The sequence below is a fragment of the Nothoprocta perdicaria genome, unplaced genomic scaffold (genome assembly GCF_003342845.1).
Source record: "Nothoprocta perdicaria isolate Ctin4 unplaced genomic scaffold, notPer1 scaffold_61, whole genome shotgun sequence".
Classification (NCBI taxonomy): Eukaryota; Metazoa; Chordata; class Aves; order Tinamiformes; family Tinamidae; genus Nothoprocta; species Nothoprocta perdicaria.
The window spans coordinates 476,138-490,752 of record NW_020455877.1 but is presented as its reverse complement, the minus strand read 5'-3'; the positions used below and the strand labels follow the sequence as shown (position 1 = coordinate 490,752).

At 57.0% G+C, this 14,615-nt stretch overlaps 2 protein-coding genes across 2 annotated transcripts in view; both read right to left on the bottom strand.

The window, feature by feature from the left end:
• The window catches only part of MYF5 (myogenic factor 5), a 9,564-nt gene extending 2,633 nt beyond the window's left edge, over positions 1 to 6,931 (bottom strand). The window contains exon 1 of the mRNA XM_026049741.1: positions 6,437 to 6,931. Coding sequence (XP_025905526.1) covers positions 6,437 to 6,931 — 495 coding nt within the window. The remainder of the gene's footprint in view (positions 1 to 6,436) is intronic.
• Positions 6,932 to 10,907: 3,976 nt separating this feature from the next.
• MYF6 (myogenic factor 6) lies at positions 10,908 to 12,566 on the bottom strand. The gene is made up of 3 exons (XM_026049736.1): positions 12,046 to 12,566; positions 11,673 to 11,763; positions 10,908 to 11,026 (listed from the first exon to the last, which is right to left on the bottom strand). Exons 1-3 carry the CDS (start codon positions 12,562 to 12,564, stop codon positions 10,908 to 10,910), a joined length of 729 nt encoding a protein of 242 aa, XP_025905521.1. The 5' UTR covers positions 12,565 to 12,566.
• Positions 12,567 to 14,615: the final 2,049 nt, after the last annotated feature.

The window sequence follows — 14,615 nt, the reverse complement described above, 5'->3', positions numbered from 1 at the left end:
AAAAAAAAAAAAAAAAAGTGAATGGATTTGTCAGATGTCAGTAAAATTTCCTCTCTGACTATGCACCTTTTTTCTTAACTCTTCAAATGAACAACCTTTTCCAGGCTAGAGAACAAGAGACTATCAATAATTCCTTGCCCTTCGCCTCTATCCTGGTGTTCAGTGGAGGCAGGTTATGGTCAAGATGGACGAAGAATCAGTGCAGCTATAGGTAAGTTTAGTGTCATGCTCCTGCTTCTGGAAATCATGGCCAAAGAAAACAGAAAACGTGATTTTCCTTGGTATTCCATAGCGTGTGAACAGACCCAGAGCCCTGGCCCTCCTGCAAGCTGCAAGCTCTGTGAACCACCATTCCATTATAATTGCAAAAAAAAAGCAATTTTCCACAGCACTTTYAATTAAAAAAAAACAAAAAGCATCCTTTCAAAGTGGATTTTTGGGAGAGGTAGTGCAGCAGCTTCTCAGGATTTCCGAGCCAGGAGGCTGCGGCCACAGGAACAGCAAGGGTAGCTGTTCTGGGAGGCGCTCCAGAACGGCGGGACTTGGGCAGCGCTTTAAGCACAGCCTGAGCCGCAGCGGTCGTGGGACTGAGCCTGACTCGGCCCCTGCCCTCGGTCACCCTGAGCAGGGGCAGCCTCCTCCTCCTCCCCAAAGGACCAGTTTCAGATACCAGAGGATTTGGAGCAGAGGATCTGGATATTTTAACGTTGTTCAGGCTTCACTCATCATGAATATCGCTTTACAGCTTGGCACATAAACAGACCAGTTTCCGAGGCATGAGAAAATGAATATATTGTAATTGTATTCTAGGCCTTCTGGCCCAAATCTGTTCCTGGTGAGACTCCAGGGGGTTCACTGGGCTTGCATTAGGAATAACCTTAGTTGCCTAGCTGTACTTCATAGATACCATTTCTGATTAAAAGAAAGTTTGCACAAAGATAAAGATTTCTTTCCACACATTTTGTCATTCAAAACTTTTTCATGTAACCAAATTCTTTGCTTAGAAACAGTAAAAGTTGTTTACAGATAGAAAAAGGAAAGGAGAACAAAAGCAGTACAGAACAGAGGACTAAAGATTCTGTAAACAGGAATAGAAGGAAGCTCGGTATTGCTGAAATGAGGTATTAAAGCAAGACCATACACCAAAGCACAGAAACTTGTTCTCATAGTCCTCATCTTCCATAGTAAATGGCATGTGTGCAATTTAGCCATGAAAAGCTGGCACTGCAAACTGCAGAATAAACATTTGCAACCTGAGTATGAATTTTAAATGAGTGAGTGCACAGATTTTTTTTTTTCTTCTACGTTTTTCTTCCCCAGTTCGTAACTCCCTGGTCTCTCTGTTCTGCTGCGAAGCCATTTCACAGATTAGAAGGAGAACAGGTTGGTTCTGCCTTCGAACGGAGCAGCTTTCAGAGCAGCAGCCCCTCTGCCAGGCCCTCGGCAGGCACCCGCCCAAGCTGTGAGGAGGGAGCAGGATTGGGATTCTACGGGATGAGGGGAACAAAGCCGGGGCTGGGAATTCTCTAGTGGAGAAAGGAAGCAGTCGAGCAAGTGAGGAAGAGTGAGGAAGGGYGGGCGGCTGGAGGGGATTCACAGGGTGCAAGGGCAGACATGGGGTGTGGGAGGGAGAGGCTATCCAGGGACCCCGTGGAGCAGTTTCGGGAGCACTTCTCTAAGCGAAGTTTCTCTGTCCCACTTACTAGGATGTTTAGACATAATGAGTTTCGCATTTGAAAGGTCGGTCACTTTTGTATTTCACCCCAGCGGTAAATGTGAGAAATCTGTACACTGTGAAAAAATGTGTGTTTCAGGCGGGACACGGCTGCCTGCCCGTGCTCATGTGGCTGCTCCTCTTCTCTGGGCACCAGACATTTCTGGGAGTCACAATTCCTTTATCCCCGAGGGCACTGAGCATCCCCACACACAGCAGCAGGACATGGGCCCTCCTGTAGGAAGGGCCTCTCTCCTGCAGCAGCTTCCAAAGGGAGCTCCCAGTTCATGGCACAGCTTTAAGGAAACACCAGAACCACAGGGCCTGGCRGTCTGCTCCAGCTGACAAGCGGCTGTTACCCCAAAATATCCAAGGAGAGAGCCAGAGGACTGAGGACCAGCGCAAAGACCCACCAGGGAATGGCGGGCTCTACTCCAGCCCCTCTCCGGGCTCTTCTCGAAGCCACTTTCCCAAGTCACCAACACAACTCAATTACTTGAGGAAGGCTTTTGGCCTTCATCTCTGTTGTCTATCGAGGTAGTTGCCACAAGCCCCCAGGCRAGTTGTAAATTTGGAGGAGGGGGTTTTCTCCATTATATATTTCACAAATTAGTGTGCAAGCAAACAATGAAAAGCAAGGGCCTTGATTCAATCCCTTGATTCAATCCCGTTGGCTCTTTAGGATGAATAATGAGCATCTTGTCTTGACTTYCATGCTGCAGCCAGGCTCTGCTGGGTCAGACACCCACTGCAGTCAATAGGGGTTGGGCGCTTAGACACAAAAATCAGAGGCAAAGCTTCAAGGGCTCCTTTGTAGAACTTTTCTCTTACCATAAATTCCTTAGGAATGTTTAGATCAGAAAACCAAAGGGGTTTGGGAGCTTATATTAACAGAAAATAAAAAGCCTGGAGAAATAGAGAGTGATGGCATCTGGCAAGGGAGACTTGCGGGAGCTGCTCCTTTGCAGGCTCTTAATGGGATCCGTCTTCCCCTGTTCCTGCACCAACTTGGAAGGCCTCTCAGTGAGCCCCAAACTCAGGAGCACTTGATTTAATGCAGCCACAGAGCTACCCCCCTGCTCTGTCACCAGCCTGCCTGCCCCATCTGTCATGCCAAGCACTCTGTCTTCCTGCACAGCCACGTGATGCCTTTGTAGGTCAGTGCAGAAGTTTGAACTCGATGGTCTTGATATTGAAGGTATATTGATAGAATTGATAGATGTTGATAGGATGATATTGAAGGTCTTTTCCAACCATAATGATTCTATGATTCTGAGGGACCCCCACACCACAGCTGGATGGTCCCTCTGTGCAGCAGAAACTAAAGGAGCTTTAGGCCAGCATCCTGGGAGGTTAGTGGGCCTGGTGGGAGGCCCGAGGGCACCTCAGGTAGGAAAAGGGGGAGCTGCCGACTTTAGGAAACATCTGCCCATGGGGTGAGCACGAGGAGGATTCCCTGCCCGTAGCCCATGGATGGTTGCATCCCTCAGACTGAATGGGGAGAGGGGCGCGGCACAGTGGCCCCAGCCCAGGATCAGCAGCCTGAGGGAAAACGTAAATGAAAAACGCTCCGTGTTCTCCTTGAGCTCCTCTCCTCCGGCCGCGCTCCCGGCGCCAGCTGTGGCCGGCTGTGAGGCTGCCTCCCCAGCGGCGGGGCTGTGTCCTGAGACCCCGCGGAGCAGCCAGGGAGGAAACCCCGAGTTAGCCCCAAAACACAGTCGGCAATCTGAGCTGTGCCTAGGTACATGTTTTGCAAACAGCAGAAATGACTGTTCCTGATGGAAGACAAAGGTTAATCTGTTGTCTACATGAATAATATATGGTGGGGGTTCTGTGTTTGTTTTCTGGATTGTTTGTTTGTTTTTTTCCCATAAAGAAAAGGGAGTAAGGAAATACCGGCCCTTCAAGACAGGATTTCCTAGGACTTTTAGCCTAAAGTCCAGCTTTGCATATTTTCTAACAACAGCAACACAGCTCCAGAAAGTATTAGGTCTCTTTCTTCCTTGAGAAGATATTTTCCTGACACTATATTTAGGAGGTTTTTGCTAGGCTCCTGTGTTGGTTTTGTGACCGCCAGTGGACCTTTCGATGCAAGACTGAAGAATTTATTTCACTGCAGATTTCTGCCTGGCTTCTTAATGAAAGATAAAATAGGCTCTTTTAAAGATAAAAGAGGCTCAGAATAATAAGTGCAGCTGCTTCTTTCATTCAGAGYATAAGCTAAGGAAGTACCTTTTTCAAAAGTTGAATTGAAATGCAATATGGATTTTGTTTTTAAGATTGCAGGGAATTATGCTCTTCCCTGCAGTGAATGAGTGACAGGAAACGTCAGGCCAAGGGAGCATGGTCTGTGTCACGTTGATCTGACGCTGTGAGGCACCACTTCACGCACCCACCAATGCGCAAGATCCCTAAGCCAAGGGATCAGGAGAGATGGAGCTCYGTTTTCTAGACCATCATCTAGACCTCTTGCACAGCTGTACAGCACAGCCCTCTTTAACAGAATGTGATTTACCCAGAGGCCAAGGCCTCATTTTGGGTACCACTGATTCTTTCTGAATAGGCAAAATCTGACCACAACAGCCTGTCTCCCACAATAGCCCTGACTTTATACTTGGTTCTTCCTACTCCACAGGCTAGAGGGGGTTTGTGTGTGTCCGTAAGCAGCCTTCCACTTCTTCATTCCAAGTCTCCACAGATTGCAGCACATTCTGGTTCATGGGAGCTTTCCTTACAGATATCCTCCAATTAAGAGCTGGTTGTCCTGGAATACAAGAGCCGGATGGTAAAAACATGACCCTGAGGTGGCAATCCTGCCTCGCGTGGCTGCGGCAGCTACGAACAGGATCCCACACACCGGACCCTTCCACTCACTCCTTGTGCTCAGAAAAGGKGCTTCCCGAAACTACTGACCTTTTTGCAGCTCCTGGAAGGTCTGCAAGCGCCAGAGAGGTGTCGGTTACCGGCATGTGACCGGCAGTGCTGCTCCGCACGCTCCGGAGGCCGTGCCGGCCAGGACGCGGCGGAACCTTGGCTCTTCCCGAGCCACCACCCCAAGTGCTCTGTGCCGCACAGGGGGCTGCATGAGAGCGAGCAGCCCGGGAATAGGGAGACCCCCACAGCRACGCAGCCATGCGGGAGACGGGGAAGGTGCCCTGGGGGAAATGCTGCTTCCAGCACCCGCAGCCAACGCCACAAACACCAACCGMAAATCCAGCCTTCTCCCATGCCAGCGAAGCGCAGATCCCTTCCCACCTGGAGTGCTGGGCATGGGAGACGTTCCCAGCTGCCCCAAGGAACCATCTCTCCCTCTCAGCGCTTTGATGGGGGCTAGAGAAGCTTTGCATGACAACTRGAGAAGTAGAAAGGACTGGAAATTTTTTATGGTAGTAAGAGCTAGAGCTAGTAGTGCCTGGAAGGAAATATTTGTTACCTCTGAAACTCACGAAGGCTCCACCTGGCTATTTCTGGGCATGTGTGACTGCAAATATTACAGGATGAGTCACAAGTTTTCATGCCAGTCGGTGGGGATCAAAGACATCAGGACCACATTCCTCAATACTGCTTTTGAACATTGGGAAATGCACATTGCCCGTTGCGCCARAGGAGGTTGCGGTCGGTTCTTACCAGCTCCGCTAAATTTATCTCCGAGAGAGCAGAATTCCCCTGCGGAGCGGCCGCGCGGGGCCCCACGACGCTGCAGAGCCACCACGCGAATTTGGGGCYGAATCTCCAAGCGCCCGCTCAGTCCTCGTGCGAGCCCCCCGAGCACAACGAGGGCTTTGCCAGGAAATAAAGAAAGSAAAGAGAAAGGTGTCAGGACACCGTGCTTACTCCCCCAAGCATCAGAGAAACTGCCCACGGCCTCGGGGAGGAGGGAGGGGAGAAGCTGCCAATTCCTGCCCCTCGGAGCGCAGCCCCCGCTAAGCCCCACTCGTGGTGGGAGCGACGGCCCCGCAGTCCCCACGTCGCTGCACGGCCCGTGACGGGGCCCGGCCTCGGAGCGACGCGCGGGGCCGGGCCCGGCCTTAAAGAACCACCCGGCCAAGCTGCTCTGTTGCAAGAGGTTTTATTGGCGGCGGGGGCCCCGACGGGGCGGCCCCGGGCGGCGCTCGCAGGGGAGCCAGGGCCGGGGGGCGGGCAGCGGCTGCCGCCCCCCCGGGCCCCTCATAGCGCCTGGTAGGTCCGTGGCGGYGGCGGCGGCGTGGCGGGCGTGCCCGGGCCGTGCGCGGGCGCGGGGGAGGCGGCGGCGCCCGGGGGCAGCGGCGGCGAGAGGCGCTCCACGATGCTGGAGAGGCAGTCGAGGCTGGAGAGGGCGCCGCTCGGCTCCGGCGCGTGGCCTGCGCGCGGGCGGGACGGCGCGTTGCAGCGGGCGCGGGGCGCGCCGCGGGGAGGGGAAGGGGTCTCCGCTCTTACCGTGCGCCGCCGCGGGGCAACAGAGCGCGCCCAGGCTGCCGCCTGCCGCGGGCCAGCCGGGGCTGCTGCCGCAGGCAGCCTGCAAGAGAGCGGGCGCGGTGAGGGGCGCCCCGCGCAGCCCCGGCGCGGAGCGGAGCGGGGGTCGCGGGCCCGGCTCCCCTGCGCCCCGCACGGCGCTGCGCGAGGAGGGGGAGCCCCCGGGCGCTGCCCCCCGGCACCCTGCCATAGGGCCCGGGCGCCGTCCGAGCGGCGCCGTCCGGCCCCGTGCCCGGCGCCGTGCCCGTCCCGCCGCGCGCGGCCGCTCACCGTGTCCGAGCAGCTCGAGGCGGGGCTGGCGGGCTCGGAGCAGCTCTGCCCCGGCAGCTCGTAGTAGCTCTGCACCTGCTGGCGCAGCAGCTCCTGGAGGCTCTCGATGTAGCGGATGGCGCTGCGCAGGATCTCCACCTTGGGCAGCCGCTGGCTGGGGTTGGCCGCCGTGCAGCGCTTGAGCGTCTCRAAGGCCTGGTTGACCTTCTTGAGGCGGCGCCGCTCCCGCATGGTGGCCGCCCGCCGGCGGTCCGTGCTCGAGGGCCGCCTCTTGCAGGCCTTGCAGGCCCACAGCAGGCAGGGCCCGGCCTGGCGGTGCCCGCGGGGCGCCCGCACGTGCTCCTCGTCCTCCTCCTCATCCTCCTCCTCTTCCTCGCGGGCGCCCGCGGCCCGCGCCGCCACGTCCTCGGCGAAGTCGCCCTCCGGGGACGAGAGGCAGGAGCTGTCGTAGAAGAGCTCGCTCGGGGAGAAGCGGCAGCTCTGCACGGCCTCCATGGCCTCCACGGCCTCCATGGCGCGGGGCGGCCGCGCGGGACCTGCCCTCGGGGCGACGTGTCCGGGCCGCGCCGGAGCGGCCGCGAGCCCGCAGCGGGGCCCTTATATATCCCGTTAAGGGAGGCCGCTCCCGCCAGGCGCGTATCCCACCGCATCCCCCGCGGGGGGGGGGCCTGGGCAGGCCCCCTGCGGGCCCCCCGGCCACAATTTGCTCCCGGGCGCCGCTCGCAGGGCCCGGCTGCTCCCCACGGGCCCGGGGCTCGCACCGAGCGAGGGGGGGAATTTCCCCCTGGCTCTGCCCTGGTTCGGTTGACACCGTGTCCCCTGCCGCAGGGGGGGTCCCTGCTGGGGCCCCTTTATCCCTCCTCTCAGCCCCGATGGATTTCGTTTTATCCTAGGGGGTGTTTTGTCCCGCACTCCCAGTTTTGCCCTCACACGTTTGGGCTGGACGGCACAAACGGGTGTCGCAGAGGGTGGCGGCAGCGGGGAGGAGAATGAGTTCAAGTGTTAGAGCCCTCGGCCAGGGCCGCACGGAAGGGTACTCACAAACAAGTAAATAAGAGGCAGAAGGTGCGTGYTTGGTGCCGGACGCGCCCCTTGGCGCCGCTGCCCCTCCCGTGGGAGCCGCCGCTGCTCGGGGGGCAGCGGGCCGGGCTGCCCGATTTTCTGCTCGCACCGTTACAGATGCGTCCCAGCTGCCGGCGCAGCAAAGCCCTCCTGCAAGTGTAAAGTTTCTACCCCCGCAGCCCCTAAGTAACTTTACACAAGCGCCCGGGACAAAAGCTGCGCGGCCGAGCCCCCGTGCAGGGGTCATTAGCGGTAATGAAGCCATTTAACAGGCATTTGGTAGCGCGCGGGAAGCCTTCGGTTTCACCCAGGTGGCTTTTGTAGCGCAGGGAAACATGACGAGGGGGCAAAGGCGACCTCTCGGTACCTGCGAATGAAATCATGCTGCGGAGCTAAGGCGAGCGGGGAGACGGCGAGCCCGGCTGCAGCGACCTGGGCCTGGGAAATGAATTACAGCAAGGCGGCGGAGGCGCCGAGCCTCCAAAGCTCCGCTTGGAAGGTGCTTGTCTTGAGGAGCAGGTTGGAGTTCCAGCCGGGTCGCAGGACGGGGCAGCTTCCCCAGTTTTCCCTACCAAGGAGGCGGCCGGAGCGTGGCCTCCTGCCCGGCTGCTCCTCGGCGCCGCCCGGAGCGGTCCCGCTCTCGGCTCTGCGCGTTTTTTCGCGGGGAAAACGCGTCTTTCTTCAAGCGCCGCTGCCCCCGCTCCGCTCCTCTTGCGTGCAGAGCCCTAACTGCTCATCCTGAGGGGATGGGGGTGCTGAGAAACGTGCCCCCCTCTAAAAAAAAAAAAAAAAAAAAAAAAAAAAAAAAAGAAAGAAGAAGAAAAACAAAACCAACGGGCTGGAACCCGCCTGTCACTCGGGGCAGGAACCCGCTGTAATTAGTGTCCCCTCCGGGCCAGACAGGAGCCCAAACGCGAGCCGCAAGGGCAGCTAACGAGGCTGCCGGACCCTCGAGGGTCGGGGCCCCGGCGCTGCCCCGGACGGCGGCCAACGGCACGGGAGCGGCGCGAACGCTGCGAACGGCGCGAACGGGGCGCGCCGGGAAGCGGGAGCCCCTGGGCGAACACACGGGTCCCCGCCGGGCTGCATCGGCCCCGCCGGCCCGGCCTGCGGCTCCCGGGCGAGAGCAAAGCGGCGCGGCTGGGAGCGGGGTGGGTGTTTGTTTGTTTATTTACGGGCTGCCGTGAGACTAGGGAAAAGCCGCTAGTTGCTGCAGCCTTAGGTGCGTCTTGGCCAGCACATGGTCCGTTTAGACGAGCCCTTCCCGCCCTGCTTCTGCCGTGTCTGGAAACCGCCTCTTAATTTATTTATGTTTACTGTATTTTCCAAAGAGAGGGGAAAGCCCTAGAAAAATCGTGTGCGTTTTCCCCCCACAGTGACCCAAGTAGGGACTCTCCTCTCCTTCTCCTCTCCTTCTCCTCTCCTTCTCCTCTCCTTCTCCTCTCCNTCTCCTCTCCTTCTCCTCTCCTTCTCCTCTCCTTCTCCTCTCCTTCTCCTCTCCGTGGAAATAGTCCTAGAGCTCGTCGTCGGAAAATAAGCTGGGTCTGCTCCAGCTGCCCACCTCCCTGTGCGCTTTGCAGGCAGCTTTAGAGAGGCAAATGCAAAGCAGCAATAATTAACAATGATTAGTAATAATAATAATAATAGCGAGGGCCTTTAAACGGCGAGGCCGCGCAGGTGCCCGGTGGCCGCGGCGCGCAGGTGGCTCCCGTCGGGTTCCACCTTAAAGGAGCTGCGGAGAAAAGGGGGAGCGGGGAGGGAATCGGGAAAAGTTGGTAACTTTGCTCGTGGCCCCTCTGGAAAAATAAATAAATAAAAAGAGTTGATTAAATCACAGCCCTCTTGTCCTTCGGCAGTTATTACCCTTTGATTTGGCGGTTGCAGGGCCCTGTTTGCTTTGGCTTGCGGCTTAGGTAAAGATTATCGTTGTTAATAGGAAAGGCCACGGCGCTAATTGCCCGCGCGGCAGGTCCTTCGGGGGGCGCCGGGCGCGGGGCCCCCGCTGCTCGGAGCGGCCCCCGCTGCTCGGAGCAGCCCCCGCCGCTCGGAGCAGCCCCCGCCGGCCGCGCTCGCCGCCCCGGCACTGCCCCGGGGTCCCCGGCCGCTCAGAAACCGTTAACGGTTTTCTTAGCCCGTTAAGCGGGCTGAGGCCGAGCGCCGGGGCCGCCGCGTCTCCGCGCCGCCCGGCGCAGCCCGCGTTCTCCCGTTTTCCCCTCGCGGCGCGGGACGCCCCGCACGTCGCCGTCGCTGCCCGCGCCGCCACCCGCGGCGGCCGCTTAACCCCCTCCTCGCCGAGCGCCCCGCTGCGCCCCGCGGGAGCCCGGGGGAGTGACCGCGGAGGCCTCCGGGCCGCGGCGGGGCTATAAATTGCGCCGCACTTGGGGCCGCGCTCACGGCCCCGGCGCCCAGAGGAGAGGGTGAGGGGCGCTGGGCGCTCCGCAGGGCCGGCGGTGAAGGAAAACGCGCAGGCCGAGACGCCCCTGGGGCTGCGCGGGCTTCCCCGCGGCGTGTGCGGCTCCCGCAGGCAAGGCACATGCAAACACACAGCAGGCCGGGCACTGGCCGGCAGCGAGAGGCGAGAAAAGGCAGCCCCAAACGCCCTGCTTCCACGGGCAGAARCAACAAAAAAAGAAAACAAAACAAAGCCCAAAAGAAACAAAGCCCCCCAGGGGCTTTGTCCCCCAAGGACAGTAACGCCGCGGAGCGCCCCTAGGCAAGGGCAGACGCTGCGGGCTGGGTCTTCGCGGCTCCGTCTCGCAGATTTTGGCTTCCAGGGTCGGGCTATGGTTTAGTTGCGAAGGGAGGAGGGGAAGGAGCGGGGAGAAACTCTGTAACACAAAGAACTTTATTTTTACAATCCGAGACATCCGTCTGTTCTTATATACAGTATCACAGTTCACCATTTAAATATATATTTGTCATGTTTACAAAAAAAAAAAAAAAAAAAAAAAAAGAAAGAAAAAAGAAACGACAGTAGTGAAATTATTTACAAGAAAAAAAAAAGAGAAAGAAACAGGTCGGGAACACTTTAAATACGAATAACATGAAATGCAACCAACAGCTTCACTCAGACAGGAATGAACTTTTTGGTGAGAATCGGACAAAGTGGATCACTGGTACACGAGTAAGTATTAAAAAAGAAAAGGAAAAAAAAAAGTGGTCTATGCAACGCAGCTTAAAGAAAACAAAACCCAGAGAAAAATAAAAAGGCAAAGAGAGGAAAGTCTTTATGGTTCGAGTCGTCGAGGGCCATTTTCATTCGGGAAAGTGTGCCTTGACTCGACCCTTAGCAAGGCCCCTGCCTGGGCTTTTCTCTGTATTAATTTAATTCGTTAATTTAGGCTGTAGGGGAGATGGAGGGAAGAGGGGGGTTCCATCTCTGTTAAATATACTACCAGAGAGACTGGATTTATTTCTCCACTACTTCCTCCACGCTGGGTAGTTTGGGCTCTTCCGAAGAGATACTGTCCACTATGGAAGAAAGACAGCGAAGGCTGCTGGAAGCCGACGACTCGACGATGGAGGCCCCTGCTTAAGTGGGAAATTACAGAAAATAGAGATTAGAGACCAAACGGCTTCTCCTGGCCGGGAGTGCCGCAGCGTGAGGGAGCGAGGCCGCCGTGAGGGCCTCTGACCGCGGCAGCAACGAGACGGCGCGCGGGCTCGAGAGCCGTTAGCGGGCTCGGCGGCCGTTAGCCGGCCAGCTCGGCGACCGTTAGTGGGCTCAGGATCCGTTAGCGGGCTCAGCAGCCGTTAGCGGGCTTGATGGCCGTTAGCCGGCCAGCTCGGCGACCGTTGGGCTCAGGAGCCGTTAGCGGTCTCGGCAGCCGTTAGCGGTCTCGGCAGCTGTTAGCCGGCCAGCTCGGCGACCGTTGGCGAGCTCGGAAGCCGTTAGTCGGCCAGCTCGGCGACCGTTAGCGGATTTTGGAGCTGTTAGCCGACCGTCTCAGCAACCGTTAGCGGGTTCGGCGACCGTTAGCCGTCTGGGCGGCTGTCAGCGGGCTCGGAAACCGTTAGTCGGCCAGCTCGGCGACCGTTAGGGGGGTTGGAAGCTGTTAGCCGACCAGTTCGGCAACCGTTAGCGGGTTCGGCGGCCGTCCGCGGGCTCGGGGGCCCTTGCGGGGGTCGGCGTGCGCTCGCCGCGCCGCCCGCCCTCACCGCGTGCGCCGGTTACCTTCTTTGGGACTGACTCCCAGCCCTCGGGAATGGTCGGAAACGTTCTGCCAGTCGGAGGTGCAGGTGCTCAGGAAGTCTGAGCTGGGGATCTGAAGCAAACACACGGCGGCGGGGTTGGGGTAAGGGTTGGGGTCGGGTCGGGGGAGGAGGGGAAAGGGGGCAGGGAGAGACAGGGGGAGACAGCGCGGGTTAGAGCGGTGGCCGGCGGCTSCCCGGCCCGCTGGAGGTCCGAAGGGCTGCGCTTGCCTCGAGGAGCCGCCGCTCGGTGCCCGGCGGCCCGGGCCGGCGCCAGGCCGCGCTAAGGGCGCGGGGAGAGGGTGAGGGGCGGCTGGATGTCAGCGCGGCGGGAGGGAGCAGGCGGCAGCGCTTACATTTCCCTGCTTGGGGCTGAAGCTGAAGGGGTCGCCCCCGATCTCCTGCATGTTCTCCTGCTGATCCAGGCGGTGCAGGAGGTCCTGCAGCCGCTCGATGTAGCTGATGGCGCTCCGCAGGATCTCCACCTTGGGCAGCCTCTGGTTGGGGTTCGCCACAGTCCGCCTTTTGAGAGCCTCGAAAGCCTCGTTGATCTTCTTCAGCCGCCGCCTCTCCCGCAGCGTGGCCGCTTTCCGCCTGTCCGTGGGGGCCGACTTTCTCTTGCAGGTTTTACAAGCCCAGATCAAGCACTGGCCGGGGCAGTGAGGGGGCTGTAGTCCCGGTGGTGCCAGCACATGCTCCTCTCCGCTGCTGTCGCTGCCGGCCTCCGGCGGCATTTGGTCCTGACAGGGGGACAAGGTGCCATCGCTGCCTGGGTACAGGGGGGAGCCCTCTGCCATCTCCAGCTGCTGCAGGGCTCCATTCTCCCCGTCCAAGTAGAAGAAATAGGAGCCCGTTTCAAAAAGGTCCATCATCATGCTGTCCCCGCGGCCTCTCTGCCTGCCCGAGTTGGGTGGCAGGCTCAAAAACACCCCGAGGAACAACCCAGATGGAATTTAATTAGTGCGGTGACATAAGTCCTCCCCTGCTTTATATAGGAGCTGCTGAAACCCTATCCAACTTTTAGCTGTCGTGGTGCATCACCCTCCAAATCTGATTCCAGCCAGTCTCCTGGGCGCTGTCCTAAGAACATCTCCTGTTTAGAGAAGGGGGGGGGGGGCGGGAGGGGAACAAATAATAAAAAAAAAAAAAAAAGGAAAACAAGGAAAACAAACACAAACTCCCTCCACCCCCCCATCTGAAAGCCCATGAGCTGGGCCGGGAGGCCGGGGGAGCTGTGGTGGAGTCGGACACGGCTGGAGGAGAGAGACGTGGGGCTGAAGCTGAGCCCGCCCCAGCCCCCTTGCACTCACACACACACACACACACACACACACACACACACACACACGCGCGCGCGCGCGCGCGCGCGCTCCTTGCCCCAGTGCTAAGTATAGATGCATGAGGAGCAGTTTCAAAGGCAGCCATAACTCTCCAGACAGAGGGGTTAAGACTTTGAGAAGGAGCCCCTGCTATTTCTCTTCCCCTCTTGAAACATGCCTTTCCTCCGGCCAGGCTGGCCCGAGGTTAGAAGCCRAGCACCGTGCTCCTCCGTGCACTCCTGCGGGGAAAGCTGCCAGGRCAGAGCCTTGCTGTACTGCTGAAACACCACGAGTATGTACCTTGGCTTTGACCTGGACTTCCCTGTGCTGCCTGTGAGGTGACAGAAGTGACTGCAGGTGACTGGGTTGCAGCCTGGAGTGACTCTCCGGACGGCCCCTGTCCTTGGAGGCATTTAGGGCGAACAGAGCCCAGGCATCTGTTCTGACTGCCGCTCTCTCGCTCGGCCTTGGCAAGACAYGCGCAGCTTCCTGCCTCCGGAGCCAGCAAGGGGGCTTGTGAACGCTCTCCGATAGCATGTACTGTAATGCCCGATCAGGTGCAGGCCTCTGCAGCTTCAGGAAAGGGAAGCTAGGGGAAAATGACCTGTTTGTTTCTTGCCCTGTCCTGTCCTGTGTCCCTTAAATCAAATGTCCCTTCTACTTACATAGAAATATGTGTCTCAAAAGCTGCAATTAACTTGATCATTGACTAATTCTCTGAATTTGCTTTTGATTTGGGACTGTGAGTACAAATAAAGAGTAATTGTGGTTTTGTTTTAACCAAGTTGATCCTGTTGGACTGGATCTTACTTCTGTCTTAATAAGGCTGGACAATCTCTATTTCTGTATGAGACAGGGAAATTCAGATTGTTCTCAGTGAAACTTGTTTTGATACTACTATTCCAACCCTGAACACCAAGGCACCGTAGATTCTCCTACACTGCTCTAGGGTGTCCAGTGTAAAGGAGAGCTGCTGCAGCCAGGCACTACTAGTATAATGATGTTTCATCACAATTAGTACATGATATTTGTCTACTTGATTTGTTTTCACATTCTAAGAAGGGTAGTCTTGCAGTTAGCTTAGAAGAGACAACTTCCCAGTTTTCCTGCTTTGCCACTGGCCTTCTGTGTGACCTTTGACCTGWCACTTAATCTCCCTGTGATTTAATTTTCTATCTTTAAAAAGGGATATAATGCTGACCTTTTGCCATCTTATTCCCATTTTAACAACTCAACAGTTTAGACTGTCAATGATTTAGGGAAGATCTGCTTCTTGGCATAATGTGTCTCTGAGTGCCACAGGGACGCCTATTTTATGCTATTATAGTAATAACAAAAATAATAAACATTTGTTTCCTGAATATTTTAAACACTTTCATCTTTACTAAAGTTATTTTCTTCTTTTAACTTCCTTTAGTTCCTTCACTGAARCAAGGTAGATGATAGAAAAGATCAACATGCTGGTAAGTTGCACAAATAARAACTCAGTTTTAGGGGAAAATGTCATTACTAAAATGTCCTTTCATGGAGTTTAATTGGGCTTTGGCAGCCGGGAACCTCAAGTTCAGAAGCCAGCTGCTCCTTTTGCTGTCAATGGATTTCTTTTT